This window comes from Melozone crissalis, unplaced genomic scaffold, assembly GCF_028551555.1.
Source record: "Melozone crissalis strain CALT ecotype California unplaced genomic scaffold, PUWL_Pcris_2 ptg000027l_1, whole genome shotgun sequence".
NCBI lineage: Eukaryota > Metazoa > Chordata > Aves > Passeriformes > Passerellidae > Melozone > Melozone crissalis.
The window spans coordinates 53,716,975-53,737,204 of record NW_026535805.1 but is presented as its reverse complement, the minus strand read 5'-3'; the positions used below and the strand labels follow the sequence as shown (position 1 = coordinate 53,737,204).

At 41.3% G+C, this 20,230-nt stretch overlaps 1 protein-coding gene across 1 annotated transcript in view; it reads right to left on the bottom strand.

The window, feature by feature from the left end:
- The window catches only part of ATAD2B (ATPase family AAA domain containing 2B), a 74,287-nt gene extending 59,070 nt beyond the window's left edge, over positions 1–15,217 (bottom strand). The window contains exon 1 of the mRNA XM_054280122.1: positions 15,062–15,217. Coding sequence (XP_054136097.1) covers positions 15,062–15,217 — 156 coding nt within the window. The remainder of the gene's footprint in view (positions 1–15,061) is intronic.
- Between the last annotated feature and the right edge of the window lie 5,013 nt (positions 15,218–20,230).

Below are 20,230 nucleotides of genomic sequence, written 5' to 3'. Positions count from 1 at the left end.
TAAAAGGAAAGTGTCTGTCAAACTCTTAGTGACCAATTTGTGTGCAATATTAAAAGTGTTTTTTCTGAAAACATTACCAGAAACTATGAAAATATTTCATTTCAAATATTAAACTTCTATAACAGTTTTCCTGTATTTCTGAACAAGTATTGTTTGTATAACTCATTGTGTTTTTTATGTATGATACACGACACTGCTATTTTCACCTTACTTGCAAAAGAGCTAGTAAAGCCATAAAGAGAGAAAAGGACTGTAAAAAATTAAGACACTTAAAACCACAGCAATGATTTATTCTGCTGATGTTGTTTTTGTCTTTAAAATGCTTAAACATTTTCCTTCTGTAAGAGTTTTCCAGTACCTTGTTCTACCCATCAAACTGTCCAGCACATAGCCAGGAGATGTCCAACATGTTCATTAACATCATTATGCACATTAACCACATTACTCCTTAACACCTTTTAAAAAGCACCTGAACAGTATACCAAAAGGGGCCTTTTTTCCATTGCATTTATCAAAGGTAACAGAGACAGAAACTCAAAGACAGTAGCAAGGTACACAAAAAATAGACAGACACCAAACTTCAGAGGATCTGCTTCTATTTAGATGAACTACCACAACAAAACATAAAACCAGGATTCTATTAACTACAAATTTTAGCTCATCAAAACAGTCTTGATGCCATTCAGCGGCACCCTGGCCAAACCTCACAAAGTTTAACAAGTCCAAGTGCAAGGTCTTGCATCTGGGTCCGGCAAGCACATCCCAAGCACAAGTACAGGTTTGGTGGAAAACGGATGGAGAGCAGCCCAAGGAAGAAAGACTTGGGCGTGTTGCTTGACAAGAAGGTCCCCATATTGTGCTCCTGCAGCCCAGAAAGCCAAAGTGCCAAAAGCAGCAAAATGGGCAGCAGGTCAAGGGAGGAGATTCTCCCTGCCTATGCCCCCACTACTGAGATCCCATCTGGCGTCCTGTGTCCAGCCAGGGGGCCCACAATATATGAAGGACATGGGAATGTTGGAGCGAGTCCAGAGAAAGTCACAAAGATAATCCAAGGACTGGAGCAGCTCTGCTGTGGAGACAGGCTGAGAGAATTGGGGTTGTTCAGCTTGGAGAAGGCTCCAGGGGGATCTTAAAGAACCTGCCAGTAACTAAAGGGACTCTAAGAGAGCTGGAAAGGGACTTTTTAACAAGGGCATGTATCGATAGGACAAGGAATGGTTTTAAACCGACAGTTGACAAGTTTAGGTTAGATATTAGGAAGAAATTCTTCCCTGTGAGGGTGGTGAGACACTGGCACAGGGTGCCCAAAGAAGCTGTGGCTGCCCTATCCCCGAAGTGTTCAAGGCCAGGTTGGGTGGGGTTTTGAGCAACCTGGGATAGTAGAATATGCCCCTGCCAATGGCAAGGGTTTTCAAGCTAGATAATCTTTAAGGTTCCTTCCAACCCAAACCATTCTATGATTCAAAAACTAAACATCCTTTATTGCAACAATACAGAACCAATTTTCAAATATTAAGGTCCAGGAATTGTCAGTAAGAACTTGAACTATGACAAAGAGATAGTTTTACTTAAACACAAGGAGATAACCACAGAAGTCCCATTTGTTCATCAGGCTTAGTAACAACAACAATCTGATTTGTACTCCAGATACTTCAACATCACATGTCATATACTCAGAAAACTTTAAAAAAGGCTTATCTTTTAAGAGAGGAAGACAGAATAACACAGCACAGTACTTAGAAAGTGAAATCCAAATGCATGGGTGCAGTTTGACAAGACAGCTCAGCACCACTGTGACACAAGAACAGCCCATGCACTCCCTTGCCTGACTACACAGCACCATTCCAACCTCCTCGGATCTTCTTCTGATGTTTCTCTGAGCCATCCATAAAGCAGACCAGCTCACTAAAGCTTCAAAAGCTCACTTTCCTTCTTTTAGATGCAATTCCTACCTTGTCGGTGATCTTAATCATTTCACTGAGGGATCACACAAGTATTACAAAAGATAATAACTACTAAATAGTAACTACCACCACTCCTAAATGCAAAACACCTGCACCCTGCATAGCCCTACAAAATACATGGGCAGCACCTCGCTGTTCTCCATAACACTCTGAAACTACAAAATACCAACTTTGTACAAAATTTTAGTAGCTTTCATATTCACTTCTGAACATTGTAAGTATTTGTGCATATACTTCCTGCTTTATTATCAGTTTACTTGTGAACTTAGAGAAATACAACCCCTGCTTAGTAACTACTTTCCAAAACTACACAAGCTCCCCTGTGAAGGACAGAAGCAGAGTTTCAAGGTAAGCCACAGAACCAGTTTTAAACCGGCTAAACAAGACAGAGAAAATGAAACTAGGAAAGATGAAGCAGCATGTAACAAAGCTTTACAAGCAGTAACATTAAAACTATTTGCCAGCAGTGAAATTAGCAATGCACAGGTTCCTGTATTCCATCTCCACCCCTTTTCATGCAAAAAGCCAAACTCCTCAGAGTCCCCTATCATCACCTTTCTCTGCATTTCCTCCAGTGCCTTGCCTCTGGTCCCAAGTCTTAAGTTCAGCTAGGATCTTGTCCTGTCAGCTTGCAGTTAAAACAAAATACTGACAATGGAGACAAATTCTGCTATTTCAGGTCTCCCTCTGCTACAAATATTCACAAAATTCATAGAAGTTGAGTATCTTTGAGAACTCTAATGCTGTCAAATGAACATATACTGGCAAATAGCTTCAGAAACTGGAAAAGCAGGCTGTCAGTGTGATCACGTGAGCGATCAGTTCCTTGCAGCTGCCTAAGGAACCAGACTAGCAATTAAGGGGGTTATTTAATTAGGTTATTCTTTGTTTAGGCTATTATTTTCAGCTGAGCCTCACTTGCCTGCATATTAACTCTATGCACAAACTCAGCAAGTATAAACCAAGTTAAATCTTAAGATACACAAGTCCAAATATTAACCTATATTGGAGTACATGCTGTGTAAGATGCACTAACACAAAAAATGTTTTATCATGAAGTAGTGACAAAGCTACTATAAAGTTGAAATCACTGAAATTTTAAATACATTACCAACAATCCAAGCTCCATTTTCCAGTTAACAGACAATTTTAAAAATTCAAGCTCTGGGGAATGAAATCAGACTACTATCCAGAACCTTCACTACCCACAGTAAAATACAGATATAGTTTTCATAACACTCAAGAGATTATCCCAACTGGGATATGCTAGAACAAAGAAGAAAATTAATTTCAGTTTGGGAAGCCTTTACAGAGAGCAGTCTATCCACTGTTTCCTCCCATTTATAGTAAAACAGGTCTAACGATTCCACAGCAGTCAGCTTGCTCCCTCAAGGAACTGGGTCTCAAACCATTTATACCTTTAATGATTAAAAATAGCACTTCAGTTTCAACCCAGAAACTTATTACTTCAGATTAGATATCATGAAAATGTTCAGGGACTAGAAAAATATGATACAAGCATCAAACTTAAAAATTAAGAAATTAAAAATGCAATTGCAGAAGTAGGAACTAAGGCACTGCACTCAAAGCTCCTAATGAAACACTGGCACTGAAGCAAACACACTCACATGCTGAGAGAATGCAGAGAATATGAATTAATAAAATCTTAATCATGTCAGAAATTGCCTTCAAGCATACCAAAGCAACAAAGAAAAAGCAAGCAGAGAAAAATCAAAAAATGACTTTACATAGTGTCAGAAGGTACAAAGAAAGAAACAAAATTTGGTGCAACTGCTTTGATCCAAATGAAGAGAGAGACCCAGCAAACTCCAGCTGTGATCCAGAACAACTAGAACCACCTCTTACAGAAAGCACTCTTGCTACAAATCAGTAAGGAAATAACTGGCATTAACAGGATACCATCCATGCTCTAGACTGGCAAAACACAGTCTTATCTTTGGATTCAAAAGTAAAATGGAATGTGACAGCTGAATGAATACCACAAATCAGCTGCTGAGCTAAGAGTCAATTTAGGCAGAGGCAGTGGGGGCAAACTGGTAACACACCTTCACTGAAGGCACTTGAACGATGGTACTGATATATCTAGAAACAAAAGTTAAAATAAATAATAAAGCAAACAAACATATATAGCTGCCTATTATCTCTATGCTTTCTCTGCTTTGTATGAAAAGGAGAAAGACAGAAACACTGTTTAATACCTATCTATGAGCAAGCTACGAATACACTGCTATACATTATTACCCGCAGCCTCTTCTCTATCCATCCCTAAATTTCAAGACACTAATTTGATACTAACAGCTTTATGTAAAACATGTAGAGTATTTCAGTTTTGGAAAACACAAACTAGAAATCTATTAATAAAACTAGCATTTTCCTTCTCAATTTATCCTCTTAGAACAGCAACTATACCAGCACAGTCTTTCAGCAAGACTGAAGAACACACATAGCAGGGCAGTACTCACTGACAGTGCCTTCAGGTGTATCACAGGAAGCAGTTGGCTAAAGCATGACATTTGATTAATTCCCAAGTGAAAATACAAAGATTACTTATAGCATCTTTGAAGGGAAGAAGTGGGGGGGGGGGGGGGGGGGGGGGTGTTTCTTCTGTTTAAGTTGAATTTCCTGGCTAAGAGAATAACCAAAGAAGTCTTCTTAAACTGCTGGTCTGAACACCCCAAAATAATCCTAATCCAGTAGTCTTGGACACAGAGAATGAGTACAAACCACCTCTACCACTGGCATCTCCAAGCATGTGAACACAAGTTCACAGAGTTCTCAAGTAAGAGATGATATAACATTCAAACCACAACCACACCTTGCAATTTCTGAAAAAGACTGTCTGGTTTGCCACAGGTTCGTCTGTACTCAGACACAGGCATGCAGACATGAATATCTGAGTTATCCACCATGGTCAAACTTGCTGTCCTCGCTGTACAGTTTGTGGGGCACACCCTGCTGAGTGTCTGCCACACCCTGAACACTCACACCACTGCTCACACAGCTCCTCACTCAGGCAACTTTTCAACCCATTCTCTTCAGCACTGCAGCAACTGTTTTTTCTATGGCCTCTTCCCATGTCTAAGACACAAAATTAACGCACTGACAATGTTCAACTGACCTAATCCAATGTTCAACTGTTCAATGTTCAACTGACCAATCAATCCTATTTCTCTGCATTCTGTTAAATGCATAAATAGCTTTTCTTTTTAACCCACTAAATAAGCACAAAAGACCCTGAAAGTTACTGTCTCTTAATAATAATGAAATAAACATTTTCAAAAAATCTGTTTCAGCCACAGGTTTTCAAAAACCTCTGCTTCTACCTTTAGTTAAATCTGAACTTCTGATATTGAAATGTAACTTCTTCCACTTCTCTGAAAAGACAATTTCAGACATGTGTCAATCTTATTTTTAGTGACACTAGAGAAACTAAATCCAGGTCTCCTGGTTATTTCTAACTTTCTATTTTCTAATTTAAAATGCATCTTTTGATTAACAACACATCTTCTTGGATGTCCCAGATTATTAGTCTGGATTCTTATCTTAAAAACAGATGTGAAAAAACTGGTGTGCCTCTTCTCCTACCAGTTCCTGCAAAGTTCCTGAAATGAGCTGTCCATCAAAAGATCTGAAACACTCAGGGATCTTTACTGCATTTAATAAACTTTTATATCCTACAGTATAAAAAGATAAAATTGTCTTTCCAAACTGAAACAGTTATTAATGAAAAAAATGTGACTGTGCCCCAATTAGTTAAGCTCATGTCTCATCCTTGCCTTCATATAACTATTCAGTTAACAAATAACTTGCTTTCACTGAAACTATAATGCATTTCAAACACCAATAAAATACACCAAAAACATTGTCTAGCTGTCTGTCCAGTCATTCTGGAAAAGACACTTGTTCCTTTGTGTATCCAGTTTCTGCAAAGGTAAAAAATATGGATTAAAACATTATATCCTAAAAATGTAATTGCATTAAAGATCTGTGTTAAGATTTATTGATGAGAGTTAGGTAAGAGCTAGGTTTTGCTAACATTAAGCTAATGCATTTTAAGGCTAGGCATACTAAGCAGTTTTAAAAAATCAGAAGGCTTCATAATCTCTGAGATTTAAGTTTTGTTTGGTTGCAAATTCTACATACTAGATCAAAATAATTTTCTTATAATGTGATGATGTCATCTGACCAGAATCTAATAAATCCTTTCAAATCCTATTTATTTTTTTTTTAAGTTCACCACTTTGTTTTAGAGTTTTCTAACAAAAAAAAAAGGGGGAGGGAAAGGAGTAAAACTCTTCTTATGTTTGATACAAACATTTCAAGTAGCTGAAACTTTCTCATGATCAAACCAGGTACCACACCTTGCCTTACACATCCACAATATGCCCTAATTTCAGGATGACACACCACACTACCCACTCTCTCCAGCACCAACACACCCTCACAAGCCACTCTCTTCCCCACCCCAATGCACATTTTCCTGGCAAATGCCTCCAGCCCCTCACATAGGGGAGAACTGGCTGACTGCTTAGTGGGAAGAGGTAAGACCTGATACACTTGTCTGGGGAAAGAAGGGAACATGACTGAACTTGAGGTCGAGCATAATGCAGCACCCTGTATTTGTGATGGTACACAACATACTGCTGGAATATGAACACCTACCTTTGTGTCTTAAAAATCCAATGTGAAAGCACTTTTACTTCAAGGCCAGACTGGATGGGGCTCTGAGCAACCTTGTCTAGTGGAAGGTGTCCCTGCCCATGGCAGGGGGTAGGGAAGAGATGATCTTCAACATCCCTTCCAAACCAATTCATTCTGTCTCAGCCTTCAAATGACAAGAAGCTGAGAAATAAATGTATTTGGATTAGAGCACATTAACTACCTTAGTGAGAACTCCAAGTTGCATGAAGGCCCTGATGCGTTAACCTTGCTGACAGCTTGAAAAAAAACAACATCAGCTTAAAAGACACATCTCCTGGTTGCAGTTCTCTAATTTCCACTTGTTTGCACACAGTCATTTATCAGACATTGGCTCTCCACAGGTGTTAAGGAAAAATAATGTTCATGCTTAAGTGCTTGATGATCTTGGAATAAACAACTATTAACGATGTATTTCATTAGTGGTAATGATAGTAAAGAATGCCTCAATTGCAGGATGATCTGAATCCTTTTAACATTCAGGTTCCGTTTTGTTTTTTTTTTTAGTGAACAATGCTCACGTCAATAATAGCCACTAAGAACACAAAGAATACCATCATCTAGACCTTTTCAGAAGAATAAATTCTTCACCTTTTGCTCAGATTAAGAAAACCCCAAACATATTTCTTCCACAGGAAGATCTGCTTTATTATTTCAACAGATTTCCATTTTATTTCCTCAAACTCTTCAACCCTAGAATTCAGGTTATTTAATAAATGTGAAAGCTTTTGAGAAAAGCTAGAAGTTTACAAGTTAAAAATATAAGCACTGTTAATTAGGGATTTTCACACCTGCAACCATTCCCTCTGTCTGTTACAGAAAAAAGACACCTGCTTGTATCCATACTGAGTGAGTGCCTGTCAACAGCTTCAGTGTGACACACAAAAAACTCTTGCAACCTAGAGGTTACTTGGTTCACCAATGAAAGGGAGAGTGACCTACAGAACAGCCCCTGCCAAGCTGTGACAGAGGCCATAAATAGTGAGCTGAGGTGTATCCTCCCATCATTAGCAGCCCGCTCCAAGCATTTCACCATGAGCACTCCTCTCTTCTCTGTGCCCTCACCAAAATTAGGATGATACTGTGAAATTTCAGCTGATAATCAAATCAGAAGGATGGAGGGGAGGCAAGGGGAAGCCAGGGGATGTGGAGAAGAGGATTAGTTTCAGCTGGACCAGTAACGTGATCCTGATCCCGCTGATCAAATGGCCTGGCAAGCATTAATACTGGCGAGTCTGTTGTTTTCACAACTGCAGAGTTCACGGCCAGAGCTCACAGCTCGCAGCACATGTGAAATCACACACCTGCAGAAGAGCAAGTCCACTGAGAAGAGTTCTCTACTTGCTGTATGGGGTCCACACCTCACTTAGAAGTATTTCTAGTAAATCCACTTAAGGGAAGTTTTTAAAACCACTGATCCTCCTTATTCAACACTGAAGGAATAATAAAAGCAATACATTTTTAGTCACAACAACATTACCCATTTCTGTGAGTTGCTAGACTCTGTTAACAAAGACTTTTAAAGCAGAAATTATATTTATGTGATGAATTGACAATCAAGAATGATTACAATTCTAATGTGGAAAAAATTAAAACATTCAAATGTTTTTTCCTACCCTCAGTCCTCGAAAATCCATCTTGTTTCTGCTTAACAGTCACATCCCAAATAAAGTTTATAGGACACAGCCTCCTTCAATACTACTATAAACCTAAATAAAGATGTAGAATTATGTAAACGAGGCTAGCAAAGAGGAAAACAGAGCGAGAAGCCCTGAACCAGACTGCTCCCCAAGGTTTGGACATGACCAGGAAATAGACTCAGTAAGCTAAGCGAAAAAGTGTCTGTAGCAAGACAAACTAGGAAGGTGGCCTTCCGTGTGGTAAAAACATGGGATTAAAAAACACTTCTGCACCTCTAGCTGCAATGCACTTGAAGACAGTATTTTTAAAAGAGAAAAAAATTAAAATTGCGTACAATTGTGATAGAAATCTTGAGATTAATGTACTGAAATTTAAATCATCAAAAAATCAAAATTCTAAGCCTGAACGATACATTAGAGAAATAATAAAGGATAGCTATTAAGTATTTGAAATGAGGGATTGCTGAAGCACAGCAACAAATTTCACTGCAAGTAATCTCTTCCACATGTAGAGAATGAACAGCTTCTTCATTTCAGGTTATTTAAATAGCTTTGGCTCAACTATTGATTAATTTAAAATGAAGGAACTGACTGGAGGCTAGAGAAAAGCAAAATGCCCCCTTCCCACATTAGGAAAACAACCAAAGCATCTGCTCCAAGTGCAACTGGACACAAACTTTCTATCAAAGCTTTACATCAGTTAGGCCATCAACAGACACTACTAGAAGCACAAAGGTAAAACCAGAAAGTTCAGTACAGGCTACAAGAACTATGGAACCTGGAGACATTTCTAAGTTCTGTATTTCTAGTAGGAGAACTATAGCTGCCTCCTTCATAACTAGCCCAGCTGGAGCTGAAACTATTACAGCATACACCTTGCCAGTGCAAAATGAAAAGGCTTACGGAATATTACACATTAGTCTTACAACTGGTTGAAAAAGTTGCCTGTTTTAGTAACTACCAAGCAAAAAGAAACTAAATTTATTCAGAAAAAGAATCCAAGCACGTATAAATGCAAACCAACACTTGAACAATTTAAACCACAATTAATGGTTAAAATAAACCATGAAAATCCCATCAAAGGTAATGAAGACAATATTTCAAGAGTGAAGTCAGACTGAAAAATTGTTTTGAAAAACCAGCAAAGCATGAAGTGTACACAAAAAAAGGATAAAAACATATTGTCAGTTCCCTTTGCAATAAATGGGTTCATAAGTGATACTACCCACAGAAAAAGTAATCCATTAGAGCTAAAACATCTAATAAACAATCAGCAATCTTTCAAAGGGTCACAGCTACAAAACAGCACAGCATTGAAAATTCACAGCAATGAAAGCTTCAGTTCATTGATGTCTACTTGCTGCATGCTTTGTTTCAAGATGACTTTTATAAAGTCTTACAGAAAAATCATTCAAAGCATCATTAGATTGGAATTAAAACTCTTCCACAGCATAGCAAACATTCAACAATTTAGGGCAGGATGTGCAAAACCATACTACATGCAACTGAAACTGCAGGGGGACAGAGGTGATCAGAATATAATTACCTGAGCTAATTATGTTGCATAACCCCAAGCTGTATGCAAATCTTGCAAAATTGTCATGGGCTGTCTCACAGCCATGGGTCAAACCTTATGTTTGAAGTTCAGACAGAGACAGTAGTTGGAGAAGCAGCTTTTATTAATAATACTTTGGGACAAGCCCAATGTTCAGAGGAAGCAATGCAGCACACAAAACATCAACACCATTTCCTGAGTACTCTTTGGAGGTCTTATCCATCCACTGGATTAGCCTTCGGATTGCTTCCTTTGAAGGCCCTGGAACAGTGTGACAGCAAGGACAGCCAGCTTTGAACAGGATGCACCACTGCCTCCCAAAACAAACCACAGACACTTCACGTGTGGTGACTGCTGAGAGGGGCCCAGACTGATCTGGCACGATACGTAAGAATTCAAACTCAGGACAGCCCTTCAGAACCACAAAAGGATCACAAATGCCAACTGTATGGTATTTTGACAGAATCCTGAACAAAGACCGCTTCCAACAATTGCTCCATTTCCCACTGCTCACAGCTGTATTAACACCATACAGCCAAGGAATGGCCTGTATGACTCATTTTAGAACACTGATTTTTCCCTGCTAAATCCCAAAAGAGCAGCAGACCACTAAAACAGAAAGAACCCGAGATTTTATTACACACCAAAAACATGAGCTTTCCTGGGAATCCTCCTTTAAATTAAATTGTTCGGAATAACTTCCCAAGGCTTTATATTTCAGGATGTATTTCAAAGAACTGTAAAAGCATTAGCCTCAGCACCTTTACTGATGCTACTGCAAACTCGAGCACAAAGACAATGCAATTCTTTAAAACATAGATATTGGACAGGACCTTTTTTCTTGAAGACCTTTACACACAGGTGGCCAGCAAGTGTCATTTATCCAGCCAAAGGAGGAAAATCTAACTTTCTCTATGGTGTTATTCTAAACACCAGAGCATCCAGAACACCGTGAGACACTATGTAGAAAACAAATATGCCAATCAGGGTCTTTCATAAGGGAAAACTTGATTTTTAGAAAGCTCTATTGGTTATGTGTAAAACTTGCAATTTAAGAGAAATCATAGTAAGTTTTACATTTTCTATGTTTTCAACAGCTGACCATTAAATGCTTTTCAAAGAGTAAAATGTAGCAACAAGTTTATGCTACAAAAGCTGAAATGATCACCCAGAAATCAGAAAACACACCTACTGCTACAGACTGAGAAACCACAGTGAGAGACTCTGAAGCACACTGGATCCCAGGGCACAGAAACGCTGCTTCTCTGCACCTTTCCTCGCTGCAGTGCTGGTGTCACTCCCGCAGCCCCCGATCGCTCCATCAGCGATTAAGTACAATGGAGAGCTCTGGGTTGCACCGCGCAACTTGAACAATGTTGGCAGCACTGCTTTTAGCGAGGATCATGCCTTACAATTATCACCATGCCCTCAAGTAGCTCTTAAGGCACTGCTAATGCTTTCTTGGCTAATTAAATTAAGCTAACCTTGTATATAATGCTAAAATGTCTAACTAGTACGCTGACATGATTCAAGTGTTTATTACACAATAAATTCTTGATCAACACTTCTGATTTGTGCTTTGAGATGACTAAGAAAAATCATTTCAGTTGCCAAAGAAGTGTTACCAGCAATCACAACTCAGTTCTGAAAACATCAGACATCAGTAGACACTAAGTGCAAATTTAACCACTTATGGGTCACAGGATCCTCAATTTTTTCATACTGTGAACAAAGTCAACTGAACCTATAAGCCTTGTGTTAAAATTCTGTGTCCCTGCAGAAGATTTTGATGAGCTTTTCCTGTCAGAATGCTTTAAGATAAAGCTAGAACACTTCCCAAATTTTAATGCTGAAAAGAATCTGTATTTTTATACACATATGTGCAATTTGTGTAACAACAGAATATATATTTATGTAAGCATAGCTTCAAAATCTACTGAACAGTGTAGTACTAAACATCAGTCCTGGAAACGGGAAGAAAACAAAGCCCAGTTTTTCCCCTCTGTACCCTCCCTATGCACTCTGCTATGACATCATCTCAGACAATAAACTTCTTGGCTCCTTGATCCATTTAGTGAGGGATTTTGTTCATTTTAATCTGGCTTCTGGTAAGCAGACAGACACACACGTATTCATCTCCATCACTGACTGCGTGGTCGCTAATCAATAATTCAAACCAGTTTACTTTGCAAAGCCTGACGTCATTGCTTTCTCCAAGCTGAGTGAGTACTACTGAGGGAATACACTGAACATGATAAAGGCATTTAGACTATTACAGTCCATTCCCACAAATGTTGCCTCCAGATTCAGATCAAACAAAAAAGGACACTATTCACATACAACTCAGCAGAATATTGAAGCAGAAGACTAGAAACTTAAGTAAAGTTCTTGGGAAAGGAGAGAGTCAAGCCTATCCTTATAAATATGAGCAAGAAGCCCAAACAAATGGGAAAAAAAAAAAAAAACCACAAAAAAAAGTACATCAGAAAAAGCCAAGTGGAAAAAAATAAGAAGGAAATAGATACAAAAGAGGTAGAAGAGAAGTCCTATCCCCTCTTCTGGTCTACTCAGCAGCTTACACGATGCCATTAGGTCACTAACTTGGTTTTTGTTGCTAATAAGGAACAGACAGATGATCTTTTAAAACACATTCTGAAAGGTGGCTGCAAACATTCCCACTGAAGAACATTTCTCAGGGAGTCCCAGTCAAAAGCTCCATGCAAGAAAATTAAGTCACACACTGCAAACAAGAAGTGTCCCATCTCTGCCAGAGCTCCAAACTCTAGCTGCTCATTAACCCGATTAACTGCTGGTAGCAAGGCTGGTTTCCTGATGTGACACCCAAAAGATTTAGAAAGGACAGACTGTTCCAGTCAACTGCAAAAAAAAAAAAAAAAAAAAAAAAAAAAGGAAAGAAAAGAAAAAAAATACAACTGCAAGAAGATAAGAAGACGATCCCAGCACGCTTTCTGAACACAGCCTCACTATCTGTCTCCCAACAGTCACTTCCAAAAGCAAAGGCTTTGTCTCCCTACTGCTATACTTATTCATGTCCTAATCACTGAGATCCTTCTCTGGCACTACTTCAAGAAGATTCAGAAGCTCAGAAAGACACTGTATTGCTGACAGTACTTACATCTGAAGAATAAAAAGAGTTGTTCAAAAACAAGTTTAAAATACAGTGAGATATTCATATTTTATAAAACACACTGGATGGAGGAAATAAGAAAAAAAACCTTCTTGGATAACTTCTGCTCATATTTGGCAATTACATCTTAAAAGGGAAGACAAAATCCACCTCAAACACATGAGACGTACTTGAAGCGAAACAAGTTCATTCCCATACACCAAAATTTACATTTAACTTCAGAATAAACGCTCTTTTAGAAGTGTGGGCAATATCTTGAGAAGAGTTTACAATATTTTACACTATTTTGCACAATCTCCTTTCCTTACACCATGACACTAACATAATTTCAATGTTTTAATGATTTGTAGTAAAAAACCACTGTTATGAATTAAAAATACTTGGAAAGAAGCCCAAGCTAGTTTTCTAAGCAGCAGTAAACTCCCTGAGAAGTAAGCCAGTAAGGGTTACTTGAAACTTTGCTTCACAAACCACAAGACCCACGATATGAATAAACAGAAACTGCAAACTAGAACAAGCAGAACAGCTTTGTACAGCTATGGGGCTGCATCCCAGGAGTCCACTGAAATTAAACAAGGAAGAAACAGGGAACAAGGAAAAGTAAGATGGGGGAAGGGAAGAACTGTGAAGTATGAAAGACTTGAAAGAGAAGCACAGAAGGTACAATCTCATACATATCTCATCAGTGATTTGTATTTGCTTTAGTATTTTAGATCAAATAGATGGGGTAAAAGGTTTTTTGAGAATTCCAGGTGACATCCTTCTGACATGCCTCTGGCTGCTGCTGCTGTTTTCTACTCGGCTGACTGACTTCCTCCTTTGCACGGCAGGTCCGTTGGTGCACGACTGTCAAACACTCGGACCCTCAAATTTCACTTACATATTTGCGTTGCTTTTATTGATTTTTATTGCTTTTATTGAAAGATCCCTTTAAAGCAATACGTGAAGTTTCATCAACCAAAGAAGAAGTCTTGCCTACAATACCTCCTGTGGGAGGAATTTCTTCACAGACAGGATCACTGAACATTGGGAACGGGCTGCCCAGGGAGGCAGTGGAGGCACCGGCCCTGGAGCTGTTTAAGGAAAGGCTGGATGTGGCACCCGGTGCCATGGTCCGGTTCACAAGGTGGTGATCGGCCATAGGTCGGACTCGATGATCTCAGAGGTCTTTTGCAACCTCAATGATTCTGTGATTCTTCGATAATTAAAAACAAAAATTACAGGTTTTGTCAACAGAGCTGTTTAGAGACAAGGAAGAAAGGAGACTCCCGAATTCTTTCTTCAAGTTACAATTTGCCAAATGTTAATTCTCCAAATCGGGCTGTGGAATTTAACTTGCAGTTAGCCCGTCTAACCCAAGCAATCACAGCGAGTTCGGCTGGGAAAGCATTCAACTTAAACTTGACGGCAAAAATCACACCCTCCGTGCCACAAATAACGGGGCGGGGGGCTTTCCTGAACACCAGCTTCCTCCCGTCGCAGCCGCCAGCCGAATCGAGGTCATTTAGGGAAAAGGAAAAAAAAAAAAAAAGCACACACACACACATACACACACACAAACCAAACCGGGCCGAGGTTTATTGCGAAGTTGCTGCGGGCGCAGCTCCCAACTTTTGTCTGGCGGCGGCAGCGCCGGGCGCGGCCGCAGGGGGAGCCCCGCGCCGCCGAACCCCGCCGGACCCCCGCCCGCCGCCGGCCCCGCCGGGCACCGGCACCGCGGCCGCTGCGCCGCCCGTGTCCCCGCCGCCCCCGCCCCTGTCAGCGGCCCCCGCCGCGCCGGCGCTGGCCCCATAGGGACTGCAGCTCTCCGCAGCTGCCCCTCGCGTCCCTGCCGGCTCCGCGGTGCCTCCTTGCCGCGGGCTGCCCGCCGGCCCCACCGTCCCTCCGACAGCCGACAGCAGTCTCGGCACCCGCCCCCCGCCGGCTCCCGTGCCCGCAGCCCCCCCCGCCGTGGCACCAGCGGCGCTGTCCCCAGCGATTGCCCGGCCTCGCCACCTCCCTCCCTCCGGTCCCCGGTGGAGCCCCCGGTCCTCACCCGCGCTGCCGCCGCCTCCTCCAGCCCGGCCGCATCTGCCTTGGTGCCCCTCTTAGAAGAGCGGGTGCGGGACGAGATGAAATGGCTGCCGGCCCCGGCCGCCGCGGCCGCCGCTTTGCCCAGGGGGCGCAGAGAGCTCTTCCTGGTGTTCACCATGGCCCCGGCGAGGGGGGACACGGGGGGCGCCGCCGCCGCCGCCGCCGCCGGCGCGGAGGGAGGAGGGAGGGAGGGCGGACAGGCGGGGGCTCGGGCAGGGAGGGGAAGGGGAGGGAGAGGGGGGAAAGGGGGGAGGAGGGAAGAAGGAAGAAAAGCCCTCCGGGGAAGCCGCTCTGCCGGGCAGAGACGCAACCGGAGCCGCGCCGGCTCCTCCCGCCGCTGTCGCCGCCGCCTCTCGGGCTCAGCCCGGCTCTAACTGGCCGCCATTACTGTCCCTGCTCCCTTTCTCTGCTCGCTCCGCGCCGCCCCCGCCAGTCGCCGCCGGGGGGCGCTGCGGCCCCGGCGCGGCCGTTCTATCCCGGCGCCGCGCGCTCTATGGGCCCGGCCCGGCCCGGCTCGGCCCGGGGACGGCAGCGGCAGCGGCGGGTCTCTGGGGAGCTGCTCCGGCCCCGGCTCCGCGGCGGGCACCGAGCGCGCACACAGCCTCACGGCCCCGCCGCGGCCTGGAGAGCCGCCGGCCGGGCCTGGCCTGGCGTGACCCCGTGGGGCGGGGGAGCCGCCGCCGCCGCCGCCACCCCCTGAGGGTTGAGCCGAGGGCTGGGGAGTTCAAGGGCAGGGGGACCGGCTGCTCAGGCCCGCGGGGCGCGAAGGGCAGCGCTCGCACCCGGGAAGGGGCTCGGCCGCCCGTCCTGGGGGGCTGGAGCCGTCGCCTCTGCTCGCCCAGGGAGGCTCTTGCCAGGAGCTGACCGGACAGCTTGGGCGAACAGATCTCCCGAGGATGAGATCTCCATAATTCCCTGTGGAAAAGTCTTTTCACAGTCTGGTGAGCCTCATTTTTAAGAAATCACCTTGCTATCCAGGCTATCGAGAGTGCGCCCTTGCTTCTCCCATCGCGCCAGCCACCGGCAGCGTCCCCTGTGTTTTGCCTCAACCTGCGCTTCATGTTCCTTGCTCGGTCCTTGGAAAGCTCATTTCTCCCCATTATCGCAGATGCAGGTCACAGGGGCGAAGAATACAATGCATTACTCCACACCGGATGCTTAAATGCTTTTCAAATTACTCAGCAACTATAACCCTTCAGCCTATTCACGAACCCAATCTCTTCTCGCCGATGTAAGAATCATTCTCTCTCCACTTGTTGCCCTATACAGAACTTATAACAGTACCTGCACGTAAGCCCGGAAACCAAAAGCTTTGTGAAAGAAACGTAGCTGAGGAACACAAGCATACAGCTGTAGGTGACAAAGTCTCGACCTTTTAATTTTCACACTGACTGGTTTGGCACTGCTGGGCGAGTCATTTCAGTGCTTCTTACTTCTTTAACCAAAAAGAATAGTATCATGGAATTACTGAGTACGTGATTCTGACTGTTAGGCTCAAGCAAGCTTTCTCAAAGTATTTTTACTGTTTAAAGATTGAAAGTGTGATAATCTTTTAGTAAAGAACAATAAATTTTAAAAACTATTATTCTGTTTTACCTGCATACTCCCACATCTTTCTCTTCAAGATTACAGTCTGTAAAAGTATGGTAGAATGTGTGCTTAAAAATAGAAAATATGCAACAATGACATCAGGCTTTATAATAAGAAAATCAGCTTTTTAAATATCCAAAAAAATACTGTGAATAGCAGCAAATTTTTAGTTTTATGAGATACTCCAAAATACAGTGCGTTTCAGGATGGGAACTGTAATGTCTCATCTGACATTCTCTATTTAGAGCTTGTAATCTATATTAACAACAATACTTCATCTCCTGTCCCAGAATCTCCAGTGTCTTTCAAAATTAGAGTAGTTCTACTCCATGAGATTGGTTTTGGTAGGTTTTATATCCTTTGTTTCTAAATTTATTTGTTCAAGGGTATGAAGGGATGTAGTAATTTCATACACTTGCAGGCTAAATGAGTATTTTAATTAAAAGCCTACAAGGGGTTTTGTGAATGGTATTTGGAAATCACATCCTTTTAGCCTTCAAAAGAAGGAAACTGCAAGAGACTGCCCCTTACCAAACACCAGAAGATATGTTCAGTAACAGTATCACATCATATATATAATGATAAATAATAAACTTTAACATTTCTGTCCTGTAGTATCGATAGGCCATGAAACTCAATTACAGTTTTCAAATTCTGTTGGTCTAGAAACAAATGTTGATCTTCAAGTTTTTGTACTCATCACAAAAATATCCCCATTTTGGGAAAACCAACAGATGAGTGGCCCAAAAAAGGGCCCAGGCTGCAGCAGTTACAGTGAATGTCATAACTCAGGATTGCAGTCATTGGCAGGGCTGTTTGGGGATGCTTGCATAACATCTGCTTGCAACATGCCTGATTCAAACCAGCACTCTTCCTCTCATGAACAGTGAAAACTTTTTAGAAGTAAAATAAACTTAGTCAATATGCAAGCAAATTGATTTTCCTGGGTGCCTGACCAGATCTGCTTGAAAGAACAGAAATTCCCCAACTCAAAAGCTATTTATTCAAATTTGCTAGATATTTATACCATAGTTATGTCCTTTTTTTGTTGTTGGTTTTTTTTTCTGTATGTGTTCTGATCTCGTTCCTGTGAGCCATACCCAGAGAGCACTCTTTACGACGCCAAAGGGACTACTGTGGAGAGATTGATGTAGTTAAAAATCCCTGATCTCTGCTTTGAACATTTGTAGTGCTTCATTCTCATTATGTTAGCATGGTAGGAAACATGGAAAGACATGCTTCATTTTGGATGTTTATTCCCTGTGTTCCTTTTCACAGATGGTTTTATTTACAGGTTTCTTAGTTGTCTTGTTCCTCTTAGAAGGTGTGGCTGGTTATTTTGACTGAAATAGCTTATGGCTTTATAGCTTCCATGTCAGCCTCATCACCATTTTTAGTACTGACAATATAAATAAATCAATCATAAGTTACAAGGTTTTCTTGGGTAGCTTTGATTGGATTTTTTTTTAATGCAGAGAACATGGTAACATGGGATTAATATTTTATATCACACATACTTAGAGATTTAAATGTGGTTTTACAATGAAAGATGAATTACTGTAGAAAGGGATTTAGAATAATTTCACTAATCCAATAATTTACTTGTTCCCATTTTTTCTATCTGTTGTTGGTTCAAGTGTCATATGAAGACAGAACAGCATTAGAAATCTATTCAGACTCCCTTCAGCACTCTATGTGCAGGAAATGCTTGGGGGGAGAAAAAGTAAGAACTCTGACTAGTGAGAGACAATGAAAAAATTAGGGGGAGAAGGACTGAAGGTGGCTTCAGTCCACTATGTATTACATTAAAAAAAAAACTGTAAGAGCCCATTCAGTTTCTATATTTGCAGTTTGGTCTTGCAGACTGATGTCTAAATGCTTCTACAAATAAATGCCATTGGGAAGGACCATATTTCAAATAGAACCAGTTTATAATGAATGCTGAAGCTTACAGCAGTATTCAATGCCCTTTTACTTCCAGTTGTTCAGAAAAGAGATTAAGGGATCTGAAAAATGTATTAAGAAGCCACACCATCTGCCAAGGCAGGTACGCCACTGGGAAATTGAAAAAATATGAAAAATTACTTGAGCAAAAGAGTCCCTTTCCATTAAAAAAGAGTTGGGGAATGAAGTCATGCCAGGACATCATGATGTAAAAAGACGTTAAAAAATTACCCAGGATGGAAAACCTTGTTTGCTATGTGAATGATATTTAATGACACAAGAAATATTTGGAAATGGAAGATTTTGTTGTCACATGTCCCTATTCTACCAGGAAATCAGGAATTACAACAAAAGAAAAAGTCCTTCCTCCCTTATTCAGAACTTCTGCAGAGTTTCTTTTTAGTAAGGACCAGAGGGCTCTATTCAGTGAATTACCATTTGCTTCAATCATAGGCAATTTACCAGAGATTACTTTGCAATATCTCTGAATAGCAGTAACATTCCAAAGAATGGAAATCAAATCATCTTTTCAGGCCTCTATTTATAAGCTCATATGTGTGCCTCTCAATCATGCTGTCAACTCCTCCTGGTTTCAGTTGAATCTTGAAATAAAAAAAGATTCACAAGAGATCTTGCTTTTGTAAATGCACCCTAAGTTTTTTCCTGAGGGGCATATTAGGAAATTAAGATTGTGTGGTTACTCCTTGAGAATTGTCCATTATGAAGAAAGGTCCATGGGATATAAGTTTGGAAACTTCAAACAAGCAGTGTCCAGGAATCAGGATTGGTACTACCTTGATCTGGAACAGAGGACATGATACAATCACTCCACATTGCAAGCATTTTGCTATGTTATTATAGAAGGCTCATTATTTGAAGACTACCACTGTCATTTAAAAATGGATAATAGTTATGATTTCAAATTAAACACTTAATGTCCAGTGCCATTATCAGCACACCTATCTGAAGATTGTTTTCCACACTCGATAACATCAGTGCAACTTGAAGAGGGATCAGAGAGTAGGTTTCTTAGATAACATTAAAAGGGAGTGGTAAAACTTCCCTCCTAATATTTCAAAATTATCTTGCCATCACATCTGGCCATTAGTTTCCATAATATTTTTCCTGTTGAGCTAAGGTCACAGTAGATAGTTTTTCTAATAATAATAATTGTGTGAAACTCATAAGCTGATGATATTGCAGCCAGGCATCTGCAGGGTCTGTTTTTCACTATCATTCAGGCTGTAAATTACTTCCATCTTGGACAAAAGTGGCAAATCATCTCACTTTGGTGCTTATAATCATTAATCATATGAAAGTAGCACTGCCAGCCTGTTACTATGCTGGGTGATGTATAGCTTTGTAGTAAAAACCAGACTCTGTCCTAAAATGCTCACAATAAAAATAGGCATTTATGAACACGTGTGTAGATAAGCTTCAGCACCATACAAATGCATAATGGCTTGATTAGGATCACATGGCAAGTCCATCAAAAACATTATTGGTTCATAAATCTCTCTAGTCCTCACACACAATCTTAGGTTTCCAAGTGTGGTTTTTTGTTACTGGTCCAAGAACAAGCTCATAAAGTACACCA